This window comes from Esox lucius, chromosome 15, assembly GCF_011004845.1.
Source record: "Esox lucius isolate fEsoLuc1 chromosome 15, fEsoLuc1.pri, whole genome shotgun sequence".
Lineage (NCBI taxonomy): Eukaryota > Metazoa > Chordata > Actinopteri > Esociformes > Esocidae > Esox > Esox lucius.
In genome coordinates, this window is record NC_047583.1 from 21,729,650 (window position 1) to 21,757,440 (window position 27,791).

At 44.3% G+C, this 27,791-nt stretch overlaps 2 protein-coding genes across 7 annotated transcripts in view; both read left to right on the plus strand.

Moving 5' to 3' along the window:
• Positions 1-6,303, plus strand: part of stard9 (StAR-related lipid transfer (START) domain containing 9) — a 39,839-nt gene extending 33,536 nt beyond the window's left edge. For both annotated transcript variants that reach the window (XM_010897277.4, XM_020054152.3), the window contains exons 23-32: positions 16-237; positions 423-606; positions 1,450-1,596; positions 2,684-2,792; positions 3,064-3,230; positions 3,426-3,490; positions 3,694-3,896; positions 4,178-4,257; positions 4,479-4,637; positions 4,870-6,303. In XM_010897277.4, coding sequence (XP_010895579.3) covers positions 16-237; positions 423-606; positions 1,450-1,596; positions 2,684-2,792; positions 3,064-3,230; positions 3,426-3,490; positions 3,694-3,896; positions 4,178-4,257; positions 4,479-4,637; positions 4,870-4,971 — 1,438 coding nt within the window. In that variant the 3' untranslated portion in view covers positions 4,972-6,303. The remainder of the gene's footprint in view (positions 1-15; positions 238-422; positions 607-1,449; positions 1,597-2,683; positions 2,793-3,063; positions 3,231-3,425; positions 3,491-3,693; positions 3,897-4,177; positions 4,258-4,478; positions 4,638-4,869) is intronic.
• Positions 6,304-7,711: 1,408 nt separating this feature from the next.
• sptb (spectrin, beta, erythrocytic) overlaps positions 7,712-27,791 on the plus strand; it is a 37,560-nt gene continuing 17,480 nt past the window's right edge. The window contains exons 1-13 of one of the 5 annotated variants that reach the window (XM_010897268.5): positions 7,712-8,030; positions 9,073-9,121; positions 14,110-14,394; positions 21,480-21,631; positions 21,890-22,063; positions 22,821-22,924; positions 23,252-23,332; positions 23,533-23,648; positions 25,619-25,731; positions 25,845-26,032; positions 26,210-26,327; positions 26,550-26,708; positions 26,938-27,240. In XM_010897268.5, the coding sequence (XP_010895570.2) occupies positions 14,247-14,394; positions 21,480-21,631; positions 21,890-22,063; positions 22,821-22,924; positions 23,252-23,332; positions 23,533-23,648; positions 25,619-25,731; positions 25,845-26,032; positions 26,210-26,327; positions 26,550-26,708; positions 26,938-27,240 (1,656 nt within the window). In that variant the 5' untranslated portion in view covers positions 7,712-8,030; positions 9,073-9,121; positions 14,110-14,246. Of the gene's footprint in view, positions 8,031-9,072; positions 9,122-14,109; positions 14,395-16,148; positions 16,783-16,847; positions 18,608-19,443; positions 20,187-21,479; positions 21,632-21,889; positions 22,064-22,820; positions 22,925-23,251; positions 23,333-23,532; positions 23,649-25,618; positions 25,732-25,844; positions 26,033-26,209; positions 26,328-26,549; positions 26,709-26,937; positions 27,241-27,791 lie in introns of those variants that run through there. The other 4 variants (XM_010897267.5, XM_010897265.5, XM_010897270.5 and 1 more) reach the window with 4 other exon arrangements.

Here is a 27,791-nt window from a genome sequence, read left to right on the forward strand (position 1 = left end):
TTCTATGCTCTTCAGACACCGGAGGAGCATTGATGGTTTACGGCTGGAAAGGGAGGCTCATCTCCAGACATGCCGTAGGGCTCGAAGCCTCAGCCCTGGCAAACACCACTCCCCCCAATCTCCTCCTCAGTCCAGAACCCCTCCTCAAGAAGCTGTTTCTTCCAGAGTTTCAGCCCTGCCCAGTCGTCGCAGAGACTACCTTCAACAACTCCGTCAGGAGGTAGTGGAGAGCAGCAGGTATACACAATGCACACCGTGTTTAGATCTTTAGTTATTTACGTTAGTTTGTCTGTGAGAAATATTCCCCTAAAAAAGACTATATATACATATATAGTAAATACATGTAAAATACATTTGAATCCAATTTCTTTGACCAACTTATAATTGTAATATATATATTTTTTTATCTGGTCTTTCCCCAGGATTCCAGATCCACCTAGAGGAGAGGGCCATTATCCCTCTGAGATAGAGCAACTGCTCCGTGACTATGGTCGTGCCCGCGAAGAGGCCAGGACGGAAATAGCGCGGGCACGGGAACGACTTCGAGAGAGGACTGAGCAGGAGAAGAGACGTCTGCAGCAACAGGCTCTGTCTCAGGTGGTTAAGGTTAGTCACAGTCAGGTGCATGTTTACACACACTGTAGATGAAGCCTCAACATGGTGTCAGCATATTCTCCATTGAAACCTTAAAAAAAAAATTCTGCTGCCCTTCTGGTCCATTATCTAAAAAGTTTTTACTTGATATGGTTCAAACAACTGTGAAAAAGAACTCCCCTTTTATCAAAGGATATTTTTTTTTCAGGCATTCATGGTTTTATTGATAGGGAGAGAGGGAAAGAGAGATTTTGACGAATGAGCTCTGGATTCTAACCCATGCTGCCATGGTATGTGGACCAGAGAAAACAGCCTAGACTGCTGCACCTCCCTAGAAAACAGCCTAGATCGCTGCACCTCCCTAGAAAACAGCTTAAATCGTTGCACCTCCCTAGAAAACAGTCTAGATTGCTGCACCTCCCTAGAAAACAGTCTAGATTGCCGCACCTCCCTAGAAAACAGCCTAGATTGCTGCACCTCCCTAGAAAACAGCCTAGATCGCTGCACCTCACTAGAAAACAGGCTAGATCGCTGCACCTCACTAGAAAACAGGCTAGATCGCTGCACCTCACTAGAAAACAGGCTAGATCGCTGCACCTCCCTAGAAAACAGCCTAGATCGCTGCGCCTCCCTAGAAAACAGCCTAGATCGCTGCACCTCCCTAGAAAACAGCCTAGACATTGCACCTCCCTAGAAAACAGCTTAGACTGCTGCACCTCCCTAGAACACAGCCTAGACCGCTGCACCTCCCTTGGCCACAAACCCCTCCCCCCATTTAGACAGAACTCTGAAGACCTGTGAATGTTTTCTCGGAACATATCCTTCTCTGCCTGCTGATAATTAATTTACGTTCAGGATGACTTGCGGTATCGGACCAGAGTCAGCAACAGCACATTGTGCACTGGGTCGAGTCTGAGCCTGTCTTCTGGACCAACCTCTGGCTACAACAGTGGTTACACAGCTCAGCTGATGGATGGCAGTAGACCCTCACTGACCCTGCAGGTACTGTACGAGTCTTTTTTCTCCCTCCTCCAATTTCATCAAATGCAATTGTAATTACGGGCCTGTCTCATCACAACAACTCCCTGCGGATTCGCGATTGTTAGAAAGCCATTCCGCTTTGTTTTTCCACATGCTGCTCGTTCAACCTGAAAGTTACATTTGTTAATGCGTTTGAGGGCTTGTCAGGCACCGTATGACTTAATTTCGCTCTGCAGGCACCAGAGTGGAGAGTCCGCCTTAAGCTGTGTGGGTTGTGTCCAACCTGCTCAGGCCCACTCTTTAACATCTTGCATTTGTGTTTCTATATTCATGTAAATACAGACAATTTGGTGCAGAAGTTTTTCAGAACTTGCAACCTCCTTTTAATGCTGTTTAACACACATTCAATGCTGTTTAACACGCATTCATCCTCAGTGCTGACAAAACAAAAATAATGGTATTTTCCAAAGTAAGAAATTGACCTCTGAACCTTCACCTGTTATTACTTGTCAGGGCAATGAGATTGAGTTAGTGATTTCATATATCTTTGAACTTTAATCGATGACAAACACTTAAATTGAATGTTTGACAACTTGTAAAACTAGTGAAGATGAGGTTGGGATTTTATTTTAGGAATAAAGCATGTTATTCTTTTGAAGCTCATAGGGGACTTGTATCAGCTGCCTTTATGTCTATACTGGACTATGGCTTTCGCTCAGTGTTTTGAGATCAATTGACATCCTTTACCATGCAGCATTGAGATTTATTTTAAAGCCTTTACACACCATTGAACTTCATAATCCTGGGATGGATGGTGTTCTCTAGTCAACCATTTTTTTTTTACTACCATCAACTGAGCATTTTTATTCTTCTCAAATGTGGTGTGTTCACTTCGTTTGCAGGAATACATCCTGCGAGTTGTCCCAAATACATAAAAGGAGTGCTTTTATGTATTTTGCTCCATCAGTTTGGAAAGGACAGCAGACAATATACACTGTGGCGCAATTCATCAGATTACTCTTTATTCAGTGTGCTTGTATCTGTCCATGTTAGAATAAACTGTAAATAATTGTGTGCCTAATGTCTTGTCTGTGTTGTCTGGTTTCAGGCCACTGGGGTCCTGGATGATGGTCTGAATGGACTGAAGGTCAGGTCTCGCCCTCCCATCTGTAGCTCTCAGACTGTGAAGACCCAGCGGGCCTGGCTCTCTGCCCAGGGTGAGGACTGAGTGACTCGCCCCCTGCCGCTCTCTTTATGAACAGGGCAGAGACACCTCTCCACTTCTGATAGACTAAAGCCTGTTTGGCAGCCTGTTCCCTGCTTAGCTTCAGATCCTTGAGCCCCTTAACTGTTCTTCTCGTTTTGAGGAGCCCACGTTCTTCTGCAGTGTCTCCAAGGCGCTTTCTGCTTCGTAAATGCCATCAAACAGTTGTAATAGTTTGAATCCCATTATTAACCATAACTTGTATGTCCTCTTGTCTTGTGTAGATATCCGGCTGGAGCCCGGGGTGTCTGGGTCTGAGCCACTGATTTCGTCAAATCCGCCTTCTCCCTCCGGCCTTCGCCAGCGTACAGCCTCCTTTGGCTCGGCTTCTTCCATATCGACAGCTTATCAGGACCTCACATCCTGCCTCCTTGGTCAAGCTATGGCTGAGGTAGAATATGACACATCCAGTCATCCTATTGATATGGCCATCATTTACTTCAACAAACTGCAGCTAATACTGCGCATGTATTGTATACCCTGAGCAAATCCAACATCTAAATAATTATGTAATGCCAACATTATCTATAGAAACTGGGTCCCACCTGTGCTCTTCTCACATGTGCTGTTCTCTCCTGTGCTACAGGTGCGATTGGCTGGTGCTGGCAACATGGAGAACCTAGTGAATGGAAAGGCTGCCGCAGGTTGGAGGTGAGTTGCACTGTCGTTTTTTTTGTTGATAATAATAGTACGTCTGAGAGAGAACCTCATTAACACTTTACAAGAGCCTTACTATAACATATTACACCTCAAAAGTATTTATAAAATATTACAAAGTTAACCTGCAGGCCTTAACGAAAGTTAATAAAATAAGTCATAGCTACACAAATACTATATATTCCCATCTGTGTCAGGTACCATGGAGTGGAGAGAGGTGTCCAGGCCTTCTACAAGCCCTCCTCAAGCCCATCAGTGCACTCCTTCATGGGGGCAGTGGAGCTAGAGAGGCCCCTGGCCAGCCTTTGGAGCATGGTCCGGGACCACTCCAAGATCCACCTGTACCAGGAAGCTGTCCGCTCCGCCTGGACTAGACCACTTGATGACTGCACTCAGCTGGGTGAGTTGGTTGCCCGGGAGGATAGATTCAGTGGTGCTGCCCATGCTAAAAATGGGCTTCTACCTAAAGCAGTCTAATTTACATATTTTTACCTGATGATAGGCAAAACAGATGACTGGTAAAAAAAATTATAATTGTGAAACAAATACCATAATTGTGAAAGCACAGCGTATGAGGTTGAGTCGATTCTGTTTAAGTTCAATCAATGTATGCACTTGCTGAAAGAGAGGTGAATTTTTTTTTAAATGTCTCTTGCTTTTCCATTTTTCTTTCCTCCACAGTTTACTTGCTTACTGAAACATCCACCTGTCACCTTAAACAGCCCAGAGACTTCTGCTGCATTAGCACCCTGTCACAACAGGTCAGTTGGGACAGGGGTCGAACACCTGCTCCTTACCAAGACATGTTTTAAACTTTCCCTTTGAATTTGTGGTAATTGGCACATTCACATCACAGGCTGTGATACAATGCACTGTAGATAGTTCCAGGAGTTTCCACCTGGTCAGGAAAATAGCCCTGTACTAGCCTTGTCTACTGTAGGAGGGACTGACTACTAACTCAGTGGCCCTGTCTCTCTGCTAGGATGAGTTGTGTGTGCTGGCCATGCAGTCTGTCTTCGAGGAGTCTCTCCCTCGGCCCAATGTGGAGGCTGTCCGTGGGGAGATGTTGCCTAGTGCCTGGGTCCTTCAGGCAATCACACGCCATGGCCGAGAGGTTGTTAGAGTCATCTACCTGCTCCAGGTGAATGAGCAACCGGGTTACTCGTAGAAGTTAAGAAGTGGTCTCAAAGAATCCATTAGTGAATCAATTCATAAAATGATTCATCAAACATACTTTGCATCAACAATTCATCTAGTCGTTTAAAAAACACTTCAGATATTTATTGAGCCTCTTTCTTTTTTCTTCCTTCCTTTCACGATTTCTCCCTCTCTTGTCCATCTCTCTCAACTGACAGTTTTTCCCTGTCTTTCAGGTGGACCTGGGCTCTCCGTCCCTCCCACAGAGGCTGTTGGGAACGGTGGCTAGGAGACAGGCCGCCGTCCTGGCTGAGCTCGATTCTCTATTCTCCCTGTGAGACTGACAGCATGCCAGGATGGCGTCCATTATTCATCAAAATGAAACTGAGAGAGACTTCCTTGACTGGAGGAAATAATCATTGTTGTGTTTCGTATCAAAACATTTTGCCTGAATGAACATGACCCATGTGAAAGGTCACGCGTCAGAGTGAGCACTTAGAGGAAGGTCCTGATCTGGTATGGGTCTTCTTTCAATTGGCACCTGACTTTATCTACTTCACTTGAATCTTATGAAGAGCACTGATGGCATTGATGATTTGTGATACTAAGTATCATGCAGCTTTTTTAGATACCGTTTTTAATATATCAGTACAGAACTGTGTTGTTTTTTAAATGTTAATGAAGCTCTGTGTTTAATGTGTATGTTTTTCTGCAATATTGAATCATATCTGTCAGAGAGGTTTATAGGGGCTGGCTCCTACATTTGATCCATACAAAAGATTTCCATTGTCTTATTGCAACACATGATCCGAGTAAACCTTTACAATTCCCCAGATTTTCCATAATAACATTTACATGAATGCAATACAATCATTAGTCTCTTTCATTTATAGTTTGCCCTGGTATTTTTACTCCTTACTGGTATAAGTTCTCTGCATAATGGTTTCTTCTGTCTTTCATTTTTACATAGTCCTGTTGTAGGTTGCACCACTTATGCATGATGGGCACTGCTCTGAATGTTGATTAACAGGTGTTATTCAGTGTTTTTTAAAGCTTGTACAATGTTAAATACAGTATATAATAGGGCCTGGTCTCAGAACAATTTTGCCTAGACATCGAAACATTATATTTTGTACAACAGCACCCAGAAATCAGAGACCAGGTTGTAATGGAAGGTGTTTCCAATTAATACTAATTATCAGGTGTTTGCACAGTGCTAGTGAGAGAGATAGCATATTAGTTGGTCATTATTGTCCATGTCAGTTCATCCATTACCTAGTCATTGCTTCAGGCAAATTATGCAAACTGGTTGAAATCCAACCTCTAAAAGCCAACAAAAAAGAGTTTTTGTTCACTCTTCAGGACATAATGTTTAGCTGTAGTTGTAGGCCTGCTCAGTGTCACAGTAACACTGTCCCCAGGGAAACCAGGGAAGGAACTTATTTGAAGGATTTCGTTTTCTTGGGGACAGAACAGTGAAGTAGTGAACTGACAACCTTTTAGTAATGAATTTGATTCTATCCTTAGTTTTGTGTGTGCCTGTTATGTGACAAACATATATATATATGACCATGTCAATATTATTATTTATGTTTTTTAATTGCAATGTTTATTTTGATAATTATATATTTTAATCATAAAGAAATGCAAATGTTATTTTCCTATATAAACCTGACACATTGTAATACTTGCTTGTCACGTTTTTCTGCAATATTTGCCTGTGTTGACTAGACTTTCCCATGTCCTTAATGTAGGCTACTGCAGCCTTTCTCAAACATTGTTGTGCCTGGGACCAAAACATTGAATTGTTTTAACATAGTCAAAGCATGGACCATTGAACACATTGGGCTATTATTGGAAGCAGTTATGGGAGATATATTTTTGGCTTTTTGAATACTCCTGGCCCGTACACCGAACTTTCAAGGGGCTTGGGCCAAATGACAATATCCTTGGATATATGGAGGCAGCGGAACAGATTTTGGGATGCAATACGTTTTCTGTTTCTGCGATGCGCATTATGTAGACAGACGAGACATGTCCAATGGCTCAAGTGCCGCATGTCGTTCAGGCAGACAATGCAACGCGTATTACGAAGACAGAATGTAGCACTGCGTTGACCAATGGGCAAAAGGGGTGCTTGTTGAGTCTGAGAGGAAAGGGGCAGAGGCTGAAACCCTACCTGGGTTCTGCCTGGGCTACTCCCGTAGTGTTAATACCCTAAATATTAGAAAGTAGGAATGTCAAATGGAAACCTGAAGGATTTACATCTATAGTTTATAGTGGTCTTGAATTTCATGAAATGTCAGTGAAAATAATCATGTAATAATTGACTACAAAAAATAAATTGTTGGTTAGTATTGAGATTTCAACACAAACAGTGTGCTACAGTGTCAGCGTCGTAGAGGGAAACTGACACAAGTAGCTACATGTTAAAAAAAAAGTAGCAACATGTTCCTGAGAGTCATGTCTATAACTTGTCATAACTAATAGCTCAAACTGTTCTACAGCTACTGAAATGTGTAGGAGTAATATAGATGGAGGAGTAAAATAGATGGAGAAGGAGTAAACTAAAATGTTGTAACCGCTAAATATTGAAAATTGGTCAAGAACTTGCTTAACTCTGGTTCTATGAAGGAAGCGTCAATGCAATCAGTGGGACTTTCAAGAGGAATATGCCACACTGGCCGGGATTATTCCAAGGACGTGCTCGGGTCCGCTGACCTGGGTCGTACCTCGGAGGAAGCGGCAATTATATGTAAGTAACTAACAATACCTTTCTGATGTTAGATGAATGGTACTGCATTTCTATGTATTTGTACTGTATATAATTGTATATTATACCACAATAAATGAATCATTAAATTAAATAGTCAAGCGTATACTGGAGTTAAACACCGGCGTGTCTGCATAAGGACTCGTTGAGAAGCAAACTCGTTGGGAGAGGTTACATTTCTGAAAGAGGCGGGATGTGTTGGGGTGTTCGATTAGACCAGACTGCCGGGTAAGCAGAGGGGAGGGGCGCAGGCCACCACATTGAAGTGTGTCTGTCTAGCTGCCATTTAAAGTCACCAGCTCATGACAAGAATGTCCGTCCCCTGCGCACAGAGATCATGTACTAGATGCGCCTACTTTATTTTTAACACATTGGGTGGGTCAAACGGGCTTACTGGCTGATGGGAATGAGGAATGAGCGTGCGGTGTGCGCGGTCGCAGTTTTGGACCGCAATCTTTACAACCCCTTTTCCCATCTAACCCCCTCTGGATCTCCAAGACCAGTCCGTCTGTGTGGAGTCCAGTGCCGTAACCAGGACCTATTTACTGCTTCAATGGAATTATAATTGGGATTCGAGGGGAATCAAAAGGTTTATATTTTCGTACAAGCTTACACCAAGCAAAGGTGAGTTGAACGCAAAGGTGACATTTTTATTCCTAAAATGTCAATTATGGTGTAAAATTATTATTGAGAATTAATATCAAACTGCATATTCATTGACACAGCAATGTTACTTTTTATTTGGATTATTGTCGAAGGTTAATTCCGCTTGCCACCTGTTGTTGGTCAATGCAAAACTTGTTGAAGGACATTTCAAATACTGCAAAACCATGGAAACAATGTTACACAATTGGATAGATTTAAATATTTATATTTATTTTTAATTATCCTGAAAATTATAAGTAACCGTATACTTTATAACGTCAAACTTCTAAAGGCCTTCATTCGGTGGCCTACTTGGTAGATAAACCGATGTTGAATGTAAGAAGACTCCAAGCCCGCGCGCTAACGGTCTTGTTGCATTTTTTGCGCGCTTCTACGGACAGAAATCGGTAAAGGTTGCATCCTTTCCAGTGTTATCAAATTACTTACTTTTCAAAGAGGGGTAAGCGATAACAAGTACAAAATATCTTAAAGTTGTTAACTGCTGGACAGAAATAGGAGACTGATTAATTTGCGTTTTTAATCCACTCTATAGCCTCTTTGGAACTCAATACCAGACAAAAGCAGCCCATTTTAGATCATATTTGTTGGTCGTTTGATCCGATTGGTCAGAAAAAAATATGATTGAAAAAAAAATAAAACAATAAAATTGGGCTTGTTCTAAACACAACAAAACGGCATGGCACGATGAAATAGAATACATATTTACTGTCCCTAAATGTCTGTCCGGTTACAGCAAGTACACACAGACTGGGCATATGTTGTATTCCTCTACACTAGTATAGTATGCCACTGTATAGTATATTGCATACATGCTGCACTCTACATAAACGAGAGGCAGTATTGAGGCAAAGAGGTTTTTATAATATCAAGTTAATATGATATGAAAGGTCCAGAGCATTCAATGTCTCTAATGTTCTCTCTCTCCTCTCTTGCTTCTCTCCCACTCTCTCTCCTCAATGTTGTCTTCCTTCTTGTTTTGCCATTATGCCTCTCTCTACAGCTTTCTAATATCCATGAATGGGAACAGCCTTGTGGTGTCACAGCTTTTGGTTTGTAATGACACTGATATTAGCCAAATCAGTCCACCATGTAGCCTTTCTGCAATTTGTTTAGTTTTTACTTTGGTCTCTAGATTGCAGTTAGTTGAAAGTAGTGCACTATATAGGGATTAGGGTGTCACTTTGGTACACAGACGTGCTGCAAACACACTCCAGGAATAGTACATAATCGATTGTGTTTCCTCTTTCCTTGTAACCTTTTCCAAGATCAAACCCTCCTATGGTGGCAGTCCAAACAAGGTTTAGGATTCCCAGAGTAGTAGGCTGCACATTATTGACTGGTAATACATGACACTGTCATGAGTTCATACTAAACAGAGGAGAGTATAACCCAATATTATTATCAACCGAAAATAATTCGATCTTCCAATTTTATAAACAGATCTCTAACAGATTTCTTTAGCGCTTTAAAAATAATGTCCTATAGAAGTCCCAAGGGGAAATACTAATTAAAAACAAATCCTTTGTTTTCAATGAAAACTTTGTAAACTAAATATGATCAAAAATATTTCTTCATGTACTATTATGTACAATATGCACTTCTGTAATGTCCTGCTCAAAGAACAGTGTACAGTACAATATATTCTATAACTTGAAACATTCATCGGTCTAGTCACTGATTGCATTGACGTGTTCTAGTTGTCCATGGTGTAGTGTTGTGTTGTGTGCCAGTTTAGTTGGCTTTGGAGGAGGGTTGTAGATACTGACCATCTTAGATGCAGGAATTATTTGTTTTTGTGTATGTCGAGTAACCACCCTTGTAGACCATTATCCCACTCTTTGACTTGTGTTTTTCTTACCATGTGGAATATTTCTCAGTTCTGATTAAGCATAATCCTGAACTTGAGAATACTGCCCAATGACATGTATCATAATCTGAATCTCGGAAACCAGCCACTCTGCATACGTCTGTCTTCCCAGACGTGCAACGTGCCGATATGAAACACCACTCTACCTAGTCCGGTTGTGTCCGGAACACTTCCACACACTGCAGGTCACGAGTCCTTCTGTCAGACCACTCCCATCTGCCATCTCTCATTTCTTCTCCCTCTCCATTTTCAACGCTTCTTTGACAAAACACGTACACCTCTTGAGTCAGATGTTTCACTTTCATACAGCAACTGTGTTCAGTCTTAGAAACAGGTTTTGTTTGAATGTTTTTATGTAAATGTAGACATCATATCACCAGCTCATCTTCCCAGTGCCAGCCTCTGACTGTCACATGATTTAGTGCTACGTTGTTGACATGCAGACGCTGTTACTGGGTGTTTATCTGTTTTGCGTTCAATGAGAGATTCTCGTGCTTCCATATCTGTCTGACTGAGGGTGACACTGACAGGTGTTTTAGAAAGAAATCTGATGGAAAACTGGCAGACTGTCTCTAGTTAGTTGCCATGGTTCCTGGTTGGTTGTTTCGTGTTTACCTGAAAACCTTTTGTGTTTGCCTTTTGTGTTTTATACAAAGGGATGCATGTTATTTCTGTTAAAAATATTCAGATTGCCATTGGCCGATGCTGATGTTCCTTGAATAGGATGCTGGGAAAAGGGTAACATTTTAAGCAATAAGGCATGAGGGGTGTGATATATGGCCAGTATGCCTAAGAGGTGTTCTTAGGCATAACACATTATGGAATACTGACCGGTACATTGACAATATACCACAAACCCCAGAGATGCCTTATTGCCATTGTAAAGTTGTTGCCAACATAATTAGAGTAGTAAAACGTTATGTGATGTAAAAGCTGTGGTATATGGTCTCTTATACCATGGCTATCATACAATCAGCATTCAGGATTGAAATCACCCAGTTTATAATATACATTTTACAATAAAAAAAAAATCCTTCACTCACTGTGGTGCCTTGGTTTTAGTCTCCTAATCTGCGCTGTCTTAAGATTAAAGTGTTTCCATAAATACAAAACTCAGAAGTGCCCAGTATTCCTTGCTCCATTAGATGTCAGTTTGCCTAATTTAGATGATGTGGCAGGATAGCAGTTCAGTTAAAATCATAAAAGAAATAATGTCACTTAGTTAGTTAAAGCTGTTCAGCCATAGAAGAGGGACAAGTCTGTATTATACCACAACGTTAGTTTAAAGGGGGCATTCTCATTTTCACAGGGGGACGTTGAGTGTTCCATATGTTTGGTCATACAGTGGATATAAAAAGTCTACAATCCCCTGTTAAAATGCCAGGTTCTTGTGATGTAAAAGAATGAGACAACGATGAATCATGTCAGAACGTTTTCCACCTTTAATGTGACCTATAACGTGAACAATTCAATTGAAAAACAAACTGAAATCTTTGATGAAAAAATAAAATAAAAATCACAATAACCTGGTTGCGTAAGTGTGCACACAAACTAATACTTTGTTGAAGCACCTTTTGATTTTATTACAGCACTCAGTCTTTTTGGGTAGGAGTCTATTAGCATGGCACATCTTGACGTGGCAATATCTGCCCACTCTTCTTTGCAAAAGTGCTCCAAATCTGTCAGATAGCGAGGACTTCTCCTATGCACAGCCCTCTTCAGATCACCCCACAGATGTTCAATTGGATTCAGGTCTGGGCTCTGGCTGGGCCATTCCAAAACATGAATCTTCTTCTGGTGAAGCCATGCTATTGTGGATTTGGATGTGTGCTTTGGGTCATTGTCATGCTAAAAGGTGAAGTTCCTCTTCATCTTCACCTTTCTAATGGACGCCTGAAGGTTTTGTGCCAAAATTGCCTGGTCTATGGAACTGTTCATAATTCCCTCCACCCTGACTAAGGCCTCGGTTCCAGCTGAAGAAAAACAGCCCCAAAGCATGATGCTTCACTGTGGGTATGGTGTTCTTTGAGTGATGTGCAGTGTTGTTTTTGCGCCAAAAATACCTTTTGGAATTATGGGCAAAAAGTTCAACCTTGGTTTCATCAGACCATAACACATTTTCCCATGTGCTTTTTGGGGACTTGATGTTTGTTTTTGCAAACTTCAGCCGGCCTTGGATGTTTTTTGTTGTAAGAAAAGGCTTCCGTCTTGCCACCCTACCCCATAGCCCATTCATATGAAGAATACGGGAGGTTGTTGTCACATGTAGTACACAGCCAGTACTTGCCAGAAATTCCTGCAGTTCCTTTAATGTTGCTGTCACATTAAGAGTGGAAAAAGTTCTGACATGATTTTTCTTTGTCTCATTATTTTACATCACAAAAACCTGGCATTTTAACAGTGGTGTATAGACTTTTTATATCCACTGTAAAATATGTGTAATGTGTATTCAAATCCCATCTGTTCCCTAATTTTCCCTTTATTTAATAAGGTTTTGGTTCAAAAGCGGAAAACATTCAGTGACATGGTGAAAGTACAGAAAATCAGAAGGAGGACAGCACTATAGAGTCGGCTCATGGGTGCTCAGTGGGAGCTAACCCAGGATGTGCATTAGGTGATAAGGGGATTCCCTATGCTGTAGTCTATGGGTGGAGCCAACCTTACACCTGATAAGTTACTCCTGCACAGGACTGATACAGAGACGTGGACTGAGACCTGGGCCTTACTCACTAAGCCCCTCGACGGAGTACAGTGGGAAGAGGACCGTGTGTACCCGCGTATTCATCGTGGTTTGAAAGGCAACACTGTCCTTAGATCAGCTTCTGCTGAAACCGCTGTTCACTATGTAGCCACAACCAGGGGCCTCTTCTGGAATGGAAAACTACTATACTATCACTTCAGAGCCGTGGGTTGACTGTTCAGTGACAGTGGAGAGAATAAGTGAAAATGGGATGTCCTCCGCAATGGAAACAGACCCGTCACATTTAAGAAAATAATGGGCATTGTAATTCAAAGCAATGACACCGGGTTGTGGTGGAGTCCTTACGACAAAGTTGACATACAGAACGAGCTCTGAATAATTTCCCCTCTAATTCCAATTGGCATCAGGCCACATCTGTCAATGGTTTAGTAAAGGGTGAAGTTACACGAGCTTGATGCTTTGAGCCAGCCAGCTTGTAAAGCTCATATCACTGGTCACGACATGTAGACTCCTATAAATTATATTGAATTCTGACTTTAGTTTTAATATCCAGTGTCTAGCTTCTGCCTTCCAAGACAATGCCACACGAGGACACTCTCCGATGTTCATTGAATGGTGTGGACACTTTTCTCACGAGACCGGTCACCCAGTCACGCTGGAATAAAACAACTCTGGCTAGTTCAAACAAACAGAACAAACGCACACTTTGGAAGTTGAAACGTCGACGGTAAAGCCTCATGCGAGGGCGGTTTGTGTGTCAGATGTTCGTCATGTTCCGTAGTAGAGACAGTAGAAATGGGGTTGCCCTTCCCTGCGTGGGGTGATAAGAACAGCGTGTTGCACCAAGATAGAGCTATCTTAATGGTTAACCTACACACACACACACACACACACACACAGGAATGCAGGCTGGATTGCACACGTGCACACACATGCACGTTAGCACACACACATGCGCATGCCTACTCACACCAAACACCTCTGTGACAGTTAGCTGATATTTCAAGCTCAAAATGGCCCTGGCCGATGAGGAAGTGAAGGGGCCTATCTTTGGATCCTAAATAGAAGGAAAAAGTTCTAACCTAAATGTTGCATGTTACTGCATTTAGAGCCTAGAATTTTTCTCTCTACAATAACTGTCTTCTCTGGGGCATTCTGTGTGGATAGGCATAGTTTTGTTGTTCTAAAATGTTTGGTCGATGGGTGTTGTCATCTTTCCATACAGTTTCGAGCCTCTTTGTGGTGTAACTGAGTATGACTTGACACTTTTCCAATGTTGACTTTCCTAATGTAGTCTCCTGGCTTCTTTAATTTATTTGTTTGATATCCCCAATATCGAACACATAACATCACTTTGCGATTAGCCTCGCATAGAAAACTGCTCTTTCTAAAGAATTGTAAAAGGTATAGCAGTGAATCAATGGTAGACAAAATCTATGCTAATAGATCAACTTCCCCCTCTCTTTCAGACACCCTGTTCGGGACAATTCTACACTGTCTCTCCCTCCTCCTCTCCTCCCAGAGCAGCTGAGGCCGTCCCGGTCCCCCGACTACCTCCCCCCAACCGCCTTCCCCCAGCCGTCCCGTAGGCAGGGGGGTTACAGCCATGACATCCGCCACGGACTTCGACAGCGCGGAGATCACTCAGCAGTACAGCCGCATCAACACGCGCTTCGAGCTGCTGGAGGAGGAGCTGGACAATGACAACAGCTCGGCAAGGCTGTTCGAGAGGTCACGCATCAAAGCGCTCGCAGGTGAGTAACAGCCGGCAGGGGGGGCGGGGCGTAGGATTCCCCTTTGGGTTGGTTGGGCTGTGTTACATTGACTTGGCGTTCCCCTTCTAGGTCGTTCTATGGTACTAATATCATCCGTCTTGACATGTGCTTTCTATGAATCGGCCTCTTGGCAGAACCCTAACCCGGGGCTGTTGTACCCGGTAACAGCTACTAGTGTTCTACGCGGTCTGCAGTGAATGTGGGAATCCACTGCTGCTCCCGTAAACCTTTGTGTGTTTCTGTCCATAAGTCTTTTCCAGTCTATTTCGATGTCCACGTTCGATCCAAATAAGAGCGTATGAAAGACGGCCGTGGCGGAATACTATCTAGGCTGTTTAAGTGCCAAGCTGTGTGCAAGAAGTCTACCTGATAGCTTTAATCATTGTATAATGTCTGAGTTCAACCACCCCGCCCCAGAAGAACAGCTGAGACTTATTGAACGTACACATACTCTACACCGAGAGTTGCTGGGATCAGTTGCACATTCCCAAAATGCTACAGCCTGAGCGATGTGGACAGCTGGCCCCCCTTTCCATCTCCCAAATAGCACTTATTACCTATTTAGTGCTGTATTCTACTCTAACAAGGCCCATTAGCTCTGGTCTAAAGTAGTGCACTATGGGGAATAGGCTTCTGTTGGGGACGAGGCCCCTGTCTACTGCAAGGCTTTTATATAGCACCTTAAACCCTGGGACGGGGAAACCAGAGGACTGGGGATGCAGCGATGTGTAATGATGTGGACAATCCTTCTATCTACAGGAACTGTTAAAACAGCTCTTAGGAGGCACCTTGGTTGACCAATGCATTGGTTCGTTAGCGGAGTGATAGTGTGTATATATTGGATGTCGAAGGACTCTGCTGTCTTTTTGGCCATTCTGGCCCACATTAACATCATCTTCAAGGCAGGTGCTTGTCCCCAGTCTGCCTGTCTCTTTAAAAGAGACGAGAGACCCACAGGGAGGAAGCGAGCTCGCTACTGTTATGTGTTGTGTTACTGCACTGATCTCTAATGCAATCAGAGTTCTACTGTTACAGAGAGAAAGGGAATATGAGGATGGGATTTTCAGCACTTACACACCAGTGCTGATTTACAGATCAGACTGGTTCACATGTCTACTGTGTGAGCGTACTCATAGCTTTGACACAAACACGTTGGACTGTTCAGACACAGGCTCCTCACACAAAGTCACAACTTCTTCTCACTGCCTCCTGCTCGTCCGATCCATTTCAGTGTCGGTAGTAACCCACTGCCTAACATCTGAAAAACATGCTAACACAGGTTCACGTATGAAGAACAGGACCTCTATCCTACAGTAACCAGTTAGTGATGTCACTGCCGTGTGGGGGCGTGATGGAGTTGGTGGGGGTGTGATGGGGTGGGGGTGGGGGGGTGCACAGCCTTGTCAGGAACAGAACACACGTGTGGAACCTAGGGCATATTGTATGCATGGCTGGTACTCCGGAGAAAGAACACCACTCTGAACAGAGCAGGTAAAGAGGGAGAGAACACAACATCACTGCTGAAATGAGGAGAGAGAGAGGGACAGAGAGAGAGGAATGAGGGAGCGCAGAATCAGGGCTGACGTGAGGAGAGAGAGAGAGGTTCTGGAGCGGGAGAGAGAGCCAGACGGGAGAGGTAGAGGGAACGGGAGGAGTGGAGAGACAGAGCGAGAGAGTGAGAGAAGAGGAGAGAAGTGGAGCGCGGCTGAGTTGAGCATCTCGCCCACCTCCAGAATCCGGGTCCTCCGTCATCAGGGTCAGGAATCACGATGAGCAGCCCGTCTCCTTGTTTGTTGCGTGCTGTCAGCCAGCCCCGGCTACGAGAGGTGAAGCTCAGCCTGAAGGCCAGGGACACCAGCAGGGAGACATCCGCAGCGCGGCCCAGCGCCGTGGCCTTCGGTAGGGATCGGGACAGCTACCGAGAGGCAACCAGGGACAGAGTCGCCGCTCCGGGGAAAGACACCTCCCTCCGAGCCGCTCTAAGCAGCAGCCGCAGCCGCAGCACCCCTCCTGTCCACAGGGCCCAGAGGAGGGTGGCCCGGGGAGATGGGAGGACCAGGACGGAGCCGGAGAACCAGCCCGAGAGGAACGGGACCCTCCGGGTCGTCCCTGCGCCTGGAGCTTCTCACCCCCCGGGGCTCGGCCTCTCCCCCATCTCCTCTTCCTCCTCGTCCTCCTCCACCTGCACCCCCACCAGACGTCAGCAGCGCCATGCCCCCTCACCCCAGCGCCCCGCTGCTCCCACCGCCTCCTCCAGCTCCGCCTGCACGTCTGGCAGGAGTATGAGGAAGGCGCGCTGGCTCAGCTACAGCACCTCAAACATCTGCTTCAACTCCATCCTGGATGGGCGCTTCAGGCAGCTGCAAGGTACTTCCTGCCCAGACCGGTTTGGGGTGACGGCGTTGGTAGTTTAGAGTGAGACGGTCCCGTTCTAGACTGGGGCTATGGTCGGTGGTGTTTTGCCGGCGGTGGTGTGTCCGCTTACACCTCTTCCCGCTAACCTCATAGTGGGCGAGAACTGCATTTCCCAGCATGCCCCTCCCTTTCCTCTGTGTTGTGTGGGGCAGATCGTGGTAGAGAGTTTGACGGGGTGGTCTGGCTTGTGATGCCATTCAGGGTTTGTTTGTTTCCTGCAGACATGTGAACCGGGAAGCCTGTGAATGAAATGCTTCCACAATAGTTTAGTGGCCATTTTTTAAAACATGTATTTGTATTTATTCATGTATTTTTCAGGAAGCAGTGACTATGCCCCAATTGTTCGCTGAATTTCATCTGAATATTTCATGGACAAACTCCTAAAAAGGTTGCGCCGTGGTTCTCTTTTATTCCCTCTGCCATTCAAGGCAGGCCAATGAAGCATTTTACTCCCATGTATTTCTGTGTTTGTGGAATTAAGAGACGGTTTGATAATGTCTTGTTTTATTGTATTACCTGCGCTAGAAGCTCCGCCCCACATCACCCTTAAGAATGGGGCCAATAGCGTGGTATTTACAACACTAGCGACTGCACTGTGTCCACTGTGTTATTTCATTGTGTTGTCCTACAGAGCTGTTCGACTCTGTCGTGTTTACTCAGGTCAACTCTGAATTGGGCTCCCTGTGTATAAAGTCAGCCTCTAGACTATTCAAAGCCTGTGTGTAATCCAGAGTTCACCGCGTAGAACCCCCGGCGAATTATCCCTTTTTTCTCCTCTTTGCCACTTCTCCCTCTAATCGTTTCTCCCCCTAATTCCATTACCTAATGTTCAGCTCACAGAGAGAGAAAGGGGTTTTCAGTCCTGCTGAATTTACTTTAGCATGTGCTAGCTAGCTCCCTGATGACAGGAACGCATTAGGAGTGCAGCGTTCAGAGCAGGAAGAGAGGATGACAGGTTGTAAAGAGAGACGTCCTTCATTGTTTCTGGAGCATGCCAACTTCTAGCCCACCGCTGCCGTCCGATTGGCTCAGCTGAGACTGAGACGTAAAACTCTTCCGAGGATCGTTTGAATCCAGCCCCCCTGGATTCACCCCAGCTCTGAGGATGTGTACAACCGCCCTTCCCAACAATGCAACCTGCTACTCTCTTTCACCGCTCTAACATCTCTCCGTTTCCGACACTAGCTCTCTCTCTCTCTCTTCACTTTCCATCATCCTCTACCTGTCCCCCGCTCTTTCCCTCTATCTGCTTTTGCTCCAACCTCCTCTCTCCCCATGCTTTCTCTGTCCGTCTCCCCTTTCCCCAGCTCTCCCTCTCGATCGTTGTTTCTGTTTATGTCTTCATCATGTCCGCTGTCTCATATTGATTCATAGTTGGTTGACCTGTACCTTTTGTTAGTCCATCATTCTTTTGTTAGCATTAGATATGTCTGTGTCCTCTCTGTTATTCCCTGCTCTGCCAGCTGTAGTTCACTTAGCTTCTGTTATGTGTCACCATGTGTCTGGAGGACCAGTGTTTCAGACATTCTACCTGTCTACAATGCATTGTTTATTCCTACTCCGGCCTTTGTCTCAGCACTCTCTCAGCCTTCGCCGGTGCCTGAGGAGAACTGGTGTCGTTCCAAAGCCTTGTTCTCACTGCCTGGTTACGTGTTTAGTTGGGAGAGAGGGTGCTTCCCGGCCGTAACTCCTATAGCCTGTCCTCTCGCCATGTACCACTCCAGACCCAGGCTCCTGCAGCACTCTTCCCAACGGACTAAACTGGTCAGATTGTCAGGTTGTATTCTGGTTACAGTAGGTTGTGGTTATGCAATGTTGCGTTCTGGTCGTACAGTGAAACGGACAGGCAGCCGGGAGTAGAGTTGGGAGGGTGGATGTGAGGATTGATCCCCGGTCCCTGAGGGAGTATATGAGTCTAGCTGGGAGCATTACTGCTATGCAGTCTCTGGACATAGTGTGTTCTACTCCGCTGTGTTGTGGCATCTGTTTAGGTGTTGTGTTGGATTGTTTTATTTTTTTTGTCTGTTGAGGTTTTGTTTGTGTTGTTTTTTTTTCTTTCACTTGTTTAGGTGTTTTTGTGTTATGTTGTGTTTTCTATTTGTTGAGGTGTTTTTAGTGTTTTGTTGTGCTTTCAGTTTTTTTAGGTGTTGTTGTGTTATGTTGTGTTTTCCTTCTGTTTAGGTGTTGTGCATATCTCCAGAGGTTGTGTTTTGTTGAAGTGTCTGTCTGTTTAGGTGATGTGTTGAGTTGTTTTTTATTTGTTCAGGTTTTCTGGTTTGCCCTTTGCTAAAAGGCAAAAGTAGCAACTATATGCTTTAAAATCCAGCTGTAAATTAGTATTTAATATTATCTGGACAGAAATGACCAAAAGAATGTAAAAGCTGTAGATAATTCAATGGGTACACAGTCAAACTATTCAACAGTCACCCAGAACATGTGTTTAGGAATATAAACAGTATGATTTATATGACCTAGCATGGAAAACGCTTCCATTTCCCTTTAAGGTGTTTAGTTGTGGTGGGTTGCAGTGCCAGCGTGACTGATGTTACCTAAAGCTAACACATTACAGTAGCAGGTTCATGTACACAGTTGATTTGTTTCTGTGTGTTGCAGGTTACGCAGCCTGTCCTTAGCAAAGCACATTACCAGTTCTGCCTGACCCCGAGCACTGTACCTCTATGGCTCTGGCTGGTACTCAGCATGACTGCTCTGCTGGGCTGGCCCCATCTACAGCACTGCAAGGGGGCTGACTGGAAAGGGGGGGAAAAAACGCCTGGCATTCTGTCTGTGTGTGTATGTGTGTGTGTGTGTGTGTGTACAGGGAAAATCCATCAGCATCAATAAGTCATGTTGCTTGTGGCTGTTGCTGGCTGGAGTCAGAGAAAGGGATGGGGTGGGAGATCACTGTGGAGGCAGCATGTGAAACAACACAGTAGTATTCAGTACCGGGAGTTTCTCTGTCAAACACCAGACACGGCTGATCGCTGGGACAAACCAGCAGCGGTAGTCCTGAGGCCAGCTTAATCTCACATACAGTTTCTATACACAACAGCTAGGTTAGTGAAAGGTAACAGCCCCAGTCAAAGATACATGGCATATCATGTAGCAAAATGAACACCAAATGATAGTTTGGCTGTGAAAGTGTATCCACAGTTCTACACAGACGAGATATCCTCTTTACAACCCCCGCCAAGACTTAGTCTCTCTGTTTCCTAGATGTTTCCGCTGAGTATTGTATTGCTGATCTAGTAGAATGTGATGTGAGTGATTGTGACGTTTTGAAGCTGGACTCCCTTTGTTCCTAATGGACTGGACGCAGTGGGATTCTGTCCATTTCCTCTGAAAACCAGGCGGAGGTCAGTGGGTGTGTCACACGTCCTAGTCTCAAACCCTAGTCCCTACTTTAGACCGGGGCCCTATGCTTGTGGTACTAGGGTTAGGTTGAGACTTAGGACGCAGAGTGCATCGTTGTTTTGCATGTTTTAATAGCCATTACTTTTTAATCGTAGTCAGGGTGATCCACATGATGTTGTGTCCTTGTTACGTACAAGTTACGTACCAGTTACGTACCAGTTACGTACCAGCGAGAAGACAGAACTGGTTTGCCAATACTGCCTGTTCTCCTATGGGAGTGTATGTATAGAAGAGGTGGCAGATTTGTTACATTTTGAGAGTGTGGAGAATACAAATGAGAGCAACAATGAAAGGGCGTTTTGAGGGGTTCAAAGGAAAGACATTTCCCTATTTTATCTCTAAAGACCAGGCCCGAACGCTTGCATCTCTCCCTAACCCACACAAGTATCAATTTCTCCTTCCCTCATTCCCTGATCCACATTGCCCCTCCAGCTGCTTGTCCTCTATCTCTCACTGTATCCCCCTCTTTCCCCATGCTTCTCTTTCTCCCCGTCTAACTGTCCTCGCTCTGTCACTCCCCCCGCTCTCCTGCCGTCTCTCTCTATCACTCCCTCTTTCTCTATCTCCATCTTCCCTCTCTCCCTCCCTCCCTCTCTGCCACTCTTCTCGCTCTCTGTTCTCAACAGCCCGGGGGCCTGAATCATTTATAGTACAAGTCATTAAGGATGCAGTATTTTGCACAGGCATTTTTGGGACCCGGGATAAACATGGTACAAGCATTAGGGGAAGCATGGAGGCCAGCACCCACACACACACTTCTTCTCTTTGTGGGGATCCCACGTCGTAGGGTGTCTAGCGGAGAGTGTAGTTGGGTGTGAATGCGATTAAAGGGAGCAGGGTGCTGGTTGGGATACAGGCAGCGCGTTGAGGGTGGACAAGTGTGACTGAGACGCGAGGCAGACCTCTAGATGGGCCGGCCATTCAGACTTCCAGAGGACTCTGCTCTCGGAGGCCCTGTCGTTTCTCATGACTCATTCATTCAAGACTTAGAGAAATATCTCTCAAAACGTAAATGTCGGTACATAATTAAACACCCAAACACGGTTTGTGTTCAGCCACTTTTCTTACATCATACGTTCCATTGTGCTCACCCCTCTGTAAAGAATAAAGGATCAGCTGCTCACAGTTTCGTTTCTACTAGTATTGTAGTGGCGCTCGCTTGAATGAACCCCAACCACAAACGCCTGGATCACCTGGTGATATGTGACATAGCTGACCTCCCTGTCATCCTCCAGATGAGCGTGAGGCGGTCCAGAAGAAGACCTTCACCAAATGGGTCAACTCCATCCTGTCGCGAGTCAACTGCCGTATCTCTGACCTGTATCTGGACCTGAGGGATGGACGCATGCTCATCAAACTCCTGGAGGTCCTCTCTGGAGAGAAACTGGTGGGTGGTTTTGTGGGTGCGCGTGTGTACAATGTGTAATGTGTTTGTTTATAATGTATCATTTACGTGTTTTGACAAACGTGTTTTGTTTTGTTACTCCACTGCAGTAATTAGCCACAAAGCCACACGCTACTACACATTTTATCTGAACTCTGTCTTCTCTTCCCATGCTTTTTTACTCTCCTCATCTCCGTTCTGTCCTCCCTCTTTTACTCCCCCCTCTCTCTCTTTCTCTCACTCTCTCTCCTCCTGTTCCAGCCGAAGCCCACCAAGGGCCGGATGCGTATCCATTGTCTGGAGAACGTGGACAAGGCCCTGCAGTTCCTCAAGGAGCAGAGGGTCCACCTGGAGAACATGGGATCCCACGATATCGTGGATGGTAACCACCGCCTCATTCTGGGCCTTATCTGGACCATCATTCTCAGGTTCCAGGTGAGTGAGGATCCCATCCAGCCCAAAGCTCACTAACCAGTGTTAGCCATCCGCTGAAACAACAACTTTGAGTGCTAAACGACTACAATTCAACACCTGTACACAGTCTGGATTCAACCATCAGCCAACAGTATCTGCACCCCAATCCCATGTCTTCTTTTATCAGGGGATTATACAGCATGTATTTTTAATTTGACAGGCGACTGTTATTTTTAGCTTAGCTAGTTAAAAACAATATGGCCTGTTTTTTTTTTTTGCATTATTCACTCATTCAAAAAGGAGCAGAAAAAATAGGAATGAGTTGACTAGCTAACCTCTATCTGTCTGTGTGGGGGCACAGCGTCAGATGAAATGGAGGAGAAAAGCAAAGCAGTGCTAAATTTAGCCTCTCTGAGGAGCATCCTACAGAAACAGTAGAACAACTGTTCTAATTACTGACAGTGTGAGTGGGAAACTGGGCGGGAGCTCAGGTACCTGGTAGTTGGTGGGAAACTAGGACCATTGCTAACTAACAGATTGAGCATGGCTCATTCTATACATTTAACCAATATGAAAATCACATGTGACTTGATCAACCTTGTCTTAACCTTCATAGGTCCATGCTGACAAAAATGTTAAATAAATGGTTTATACGGAATCCTTGTCAAATACACAGTACACTACATGACCTTTTGGTCTCCTCTACCACGTAAGAACATATCTAGTGTAGTTGTAATGTGTCCGTTACCGTGTCCCCACCCCCGACCCTGTCTGACAGATCCAAGACATCGTGGTGGAGATGGGGCAGGCCGACGGGACCCAGCGGGACAGCCGCACGGCCAAGGATGCTCTGCTGCTCTGGTGCCAGATGAAGACTGCCGGGTGAGAAGACAAAGAAAGACACTTAGCAGATGCTTTTAACTGAAGCGACTTTAAGGATGTCAACATTGACACAGCGTTTATGTTTAGTAAATGTGGCCAGTGTGAGAATAGATTCAGTAGAGGTTCTATACATCATTACCAACATGTTTTGCATAGTGCTACAAAGACATTGGTATCCCACTGGCATCCGTAGTTAGACTTGTCAGGATTTGTTGACTGGACATCAATCTAATTCCACTAAGATGTACTGTAAACTACAGTGTTCAGTTTGTGATTGTGGCAAATCAGTGGCATTAACTCTTTGTCCTTCCTGTCGGGTTTTTACAGGTATCCCAATGTAAACATCACCAACTTCACTACCAGCTGGAAAGATGGCATGGCGTTTAATGCTCTCATTCATAAGCATAGGTAAGACGAGTGACATAAATTTCGATATTTCTTGCTTCACGCAAATCTGCATTAATTGGTATCATTGGTTACAACCTGATTCAGGGATTTTCTAAATATATGGTTATGGTTGTAAGTATTATCTGAATACAAGCCCACAACCCTGCTCTCTCTCACTCCCTCTTTGTTTGTCTTTCTACTAATCTGTCTCTCTCTCTCAGGCCAGACCTGGTGGATTATGGTGGTCTGAAGAGGTCCAACCCATCCCATAACCTGCATAATGCCTTTACAGTAGCAGAGCAGAAGCTTGGAGTGACTAAACTGTTAGACCCTGAAGGCAAGTTTCCTGATCTAGAATTAAGGAACAGTTTTCTGATTTAGAACAGAGGGACGGTTTCCTTATTTAGAACTTAGGGACAGTTTCCTCTTCTAAAATTGACGACTGGTTTTCTCATCTAGAGCTGAAAGCCAGTTTCCTAATCTACAAGGGGGGACAATTTTTCTCATTTAGAACGGAGGGCCAGATTCATGTTAAAGAACTACAGTTGTGCTCCAAAGTTTGGATACACTTGGAGAATTGATAATATATGTATCATTTGTAAAGAGCAGGCAAAACACATGTCTTTTATTTCTTATGGGATTCATATTCAACTGTAGGTCATAACAGAATGGCACAATCATAAAACAAAACATGGCAACAAAGAAAAAAATGTACTGTCCCCTGTTCAAAAGTCTGCCTACCCTTAGTTCTTAATACTGTGTATTGCCCCCTTTAACATCAATGACAGTGTGTAGTCTTTTGTAATAGTTGTCTTTGAGGCCCCAAATTCTTGCAGGTGGTAGAGCTGCCCATTCGTCTTGGCAAAAAGCCTCCAGGTCATGCAAACACTTTGGTTGTCTTGCATGAACCGCACGTTTGAGATCTCCCCAGAGAGTCTCAGTGATATTAAGGTCAGGAGACTGTGGTGGCCACTCCAGAACCTTCACCTTTTTCTGCTGTAACCCCTGGAGGGTCAACTTGGCCTTTTGCCTAGGGTCATTGTTGTGCTGGAAAGTCCAAGAGCGTCCCATTTGCAGCTTTCATGTAGAATAATGCAAATTGACTTCCAGTATTTTCTGTTAACATGCTGCATTCATCTTGCCATCAAAGATTCCCCGGGCCTTTAGAGCTCACACAAAACATCAGTGAGCCACCACCATGCTTCACAGTGGGGATGGTATTTTGTTCACTATAGGCTTTGTTGACCGCTCTCCAAACATAGTGCTTATGGTTCTGACCATAAAGCTCAATTTTGATCTTGTCACTCCAAGTTACAGTGTGCCACAAGCTGTGGGGCGTGTCAAGGTGTTGAAGGGCAAATCTTAACCAGGCTTTTTTGTGGCGTCGGCGCAGTAAAGGCTTCTTTCTGGCAACTTGACTATGTAGCAAAAAAAATGTCAAGTATTGTCGTATTGCGCTCCTTCAAACAACCACACCGTCTTTTTCCAGAGCAGCCTGTATTTCTCCTGTAGATGTGTTTTTTTTTTTGTAGCTCGAACAATTCTTCTGGCAGTTTTGGCTGAAATCTTTCTTGGTCTACCTGACCTTGGCTTGGTATCAAGAGATCCCCGAATTTTCCAATTATTAATAAGTGATGGAACAGTACTGATTGGCATTTGTAAGGCTTTGGATATCTTTTTATATCCTTTTCCATCTTTATAAAGTTCCATTACTTTGTTACGCAAGTCTTTTGACCGTTGTTTTCTGCTCCCCATGGCTCAGTATCTAGCCTGCTTAGTGCATCCATGTGAGAGCTAACAAACTCATTGACTATTTATACACAGACACTAATTGTAATTTAAAAAGCCACATTATAAATTCACCTTTAATTGCCATTTTCACCTGTGTGTGTCACCCTGTGTGTCTGTAACAAGGCCAAACATTCAAGGGTATGTTAACTTTTTATCAGGGCCATTTGGGTGATTTCTGTTATCATTATGATTAGAAATGAGCCAAACAGCTATATGATAACAAATGGCTTCATATGATCACTATCCTTAAATAAAAGACAGTTTTTTCTTTTTAAACTTCACAATTTCTGCCAGGGTAAGCAAACTTATCAGCACAACTGTAAGGGCCAGTTACCTCCTCTAAAACTGGAATGGGTTTCCCAGATACAGATTAACACTCCCTGTGCTAAAAAGCATGCTCAATGAAGACTGTCCGATAAAAAAAGATTTTTCTCATCCAAGAAAGCGTGCTCTTGTAACCAAAAGGACAGTAATCTTCAAGTTCTGATTGCCTGGCTCGGTCTGTTCCATCCACAGATGTGTTCACAGAGAACCCTGATGAGAAGTCCATCATCACATATGTGGTAGCATTCTACCACTACTTCTCTAAGATGAAGGCTCTTGCGGTGGAGGGAAAGAGAGTTGGCAAGGTGAGGATGGGGTCCTGTACCTGTGGGTGTGTGTTTGTGTGTCTGCATGCATGTTTTGTTGGCAGTGTTATAACGCCGTGTTTGAGTAATCTCCCCCTCTGTCCACCCACTAGGTACTAGACCATGCTATAGAGACAGAGAAGATGATTAACAAGTACGAGACCCTGTCCTCAGATCTGCTGACGTGGATAGAGCAGACCATCATCATCCTGAACAATCGTAAACTGGCCAACTCTCTGAACGGGGTCCAGCAACAGCTTCAAGCTTTCAACTCCTACCGCACCGTGGAAAAGCCACCCAAGTCAGTCACACCAAAACACCTTCACTCTATAAACTCCAGCTAGGGTTGCACGATTTCAGGGACGTTAACTGACCATTGTTCTTAGTATTTAGCACAATACATATTTTACAGTTAGACATCTGGCCAACTAATTGAGTTTCTGACACACTGTTCATTGTTATGTCTCCATTGTTCCAGGTTCCAGGAGAAAGGTAACTTGGAGGTCCTACTGTTCACCATCCAGAGCCGTATGAGGGCCAATAACCAAAGAGTGTACACCCCCAGAGAGGGTGCCCTAGTGGCAGATATTAACAGGGTAAGAAACCTGAGATTGCACTAAAATGTCTAGATTGGATTTATCGGGCTGGTTCACCACTTACTGGCACTATTGTGAAGGGCTGGAGAAGGTTATCAATACGCTCCTGGGGAATTCATTAATAGATTAATTCAATTCAAATTCAAAAAACCCAAAGACAGACACTTAACAAATCCTAAGGTAGCCCTTTGGAACTTTAAACATATGTGTTGTCCTCTGCAGGCTTGGGAGCGCCTGGAACGAGCAGAGCATGAGAGGGAGATTGTCCTGAGAGACGAGCTCATTCGTCAGGAGAAGCTGGAGCAAATGGCCCGACGATTCGACAGGAAGGCTTCCATGAGAGAGACCTGGCTACTGGAGAACCAGAGATTAGTTGCACAGGTAATACGTCCATAAGGACACACTAGTACATCTTCAGCACATGACAAAACAGACATGCACTTTTCGTTCTGCGGCCAATTCAGAGCGCGCAACTTGGACCTTCACCTAAATCATTAATCAGTAAAAAAAAACTTACTTAGGCCTCAAGTCAGAATACTTACATCCTCCAAATATGAGGATAAACAGAAGAATCTCTCTGCCTCTGAAACATCCCAATGTTACCCCTTAGGACAATTTTGGCTACGACCTGCCAGCGGTGGAAGCAGCCAAGAAGAAGCACGATGCCATCGAGACAGACATCGCTGCTTACGAGGAGCGTGTCCAGGGCGTCGTGGCTATCTCTAAAGAGCTGGAGTCTGAGCGCTACCACGATGCCAAGCGCATAAACGTGCGTAAGGACAACATCCTGAGGCTTTGGGATTACCTGCAGGAATTACTGAAGGCTCGCAGAGTGCGTCTGGACAAGAACCTCACCCTGCAGAGGATCTTCCAGGAGATGTTGTACATCATCAACTGGATGGACGACATGAAGGTATTGTCACCAGGTTTCAGTTAATGGCAGGCAATTGAGGTGGGGATTTCAATTTTATATTAGAAAATGAATTTTTTTGGAAATCAGTACCTTCTACTATTTAGTTTGTTGGTAAGGCATCAAAGATATTTGCCCTTTTATAAATTATTTAATACATATTTTATTTCCGGAATATTCTAACTTCAATTGGAATTGACCCCAACCCAGATGGCAATAATATGGTCAAACTCATGATCATGTACTTTAATTCTTTCCAAAGCCACTTAAATAGAGATTTTAACAGGGACATATTGTTTCTATATATGGTCTTCTGAAATCAAACTTACAGCTCTGTTGTTCTGTAATTAGCTTTTTGGCCACTGGACCATATGTCATGGACCATGTGCAACATATGTGTAAGAATCTAGCTATACATCATGAATACTAACAAAATAATGTTTGTTAAAGGTTACAGTCACATGCATAAAGAAAAATATGTCAAGCTATGTCAGAGCATTTTTCAATCCCCTCTTTGCTTTTCACCTTTCCACCCTGACCTCTGACCCTGTGAT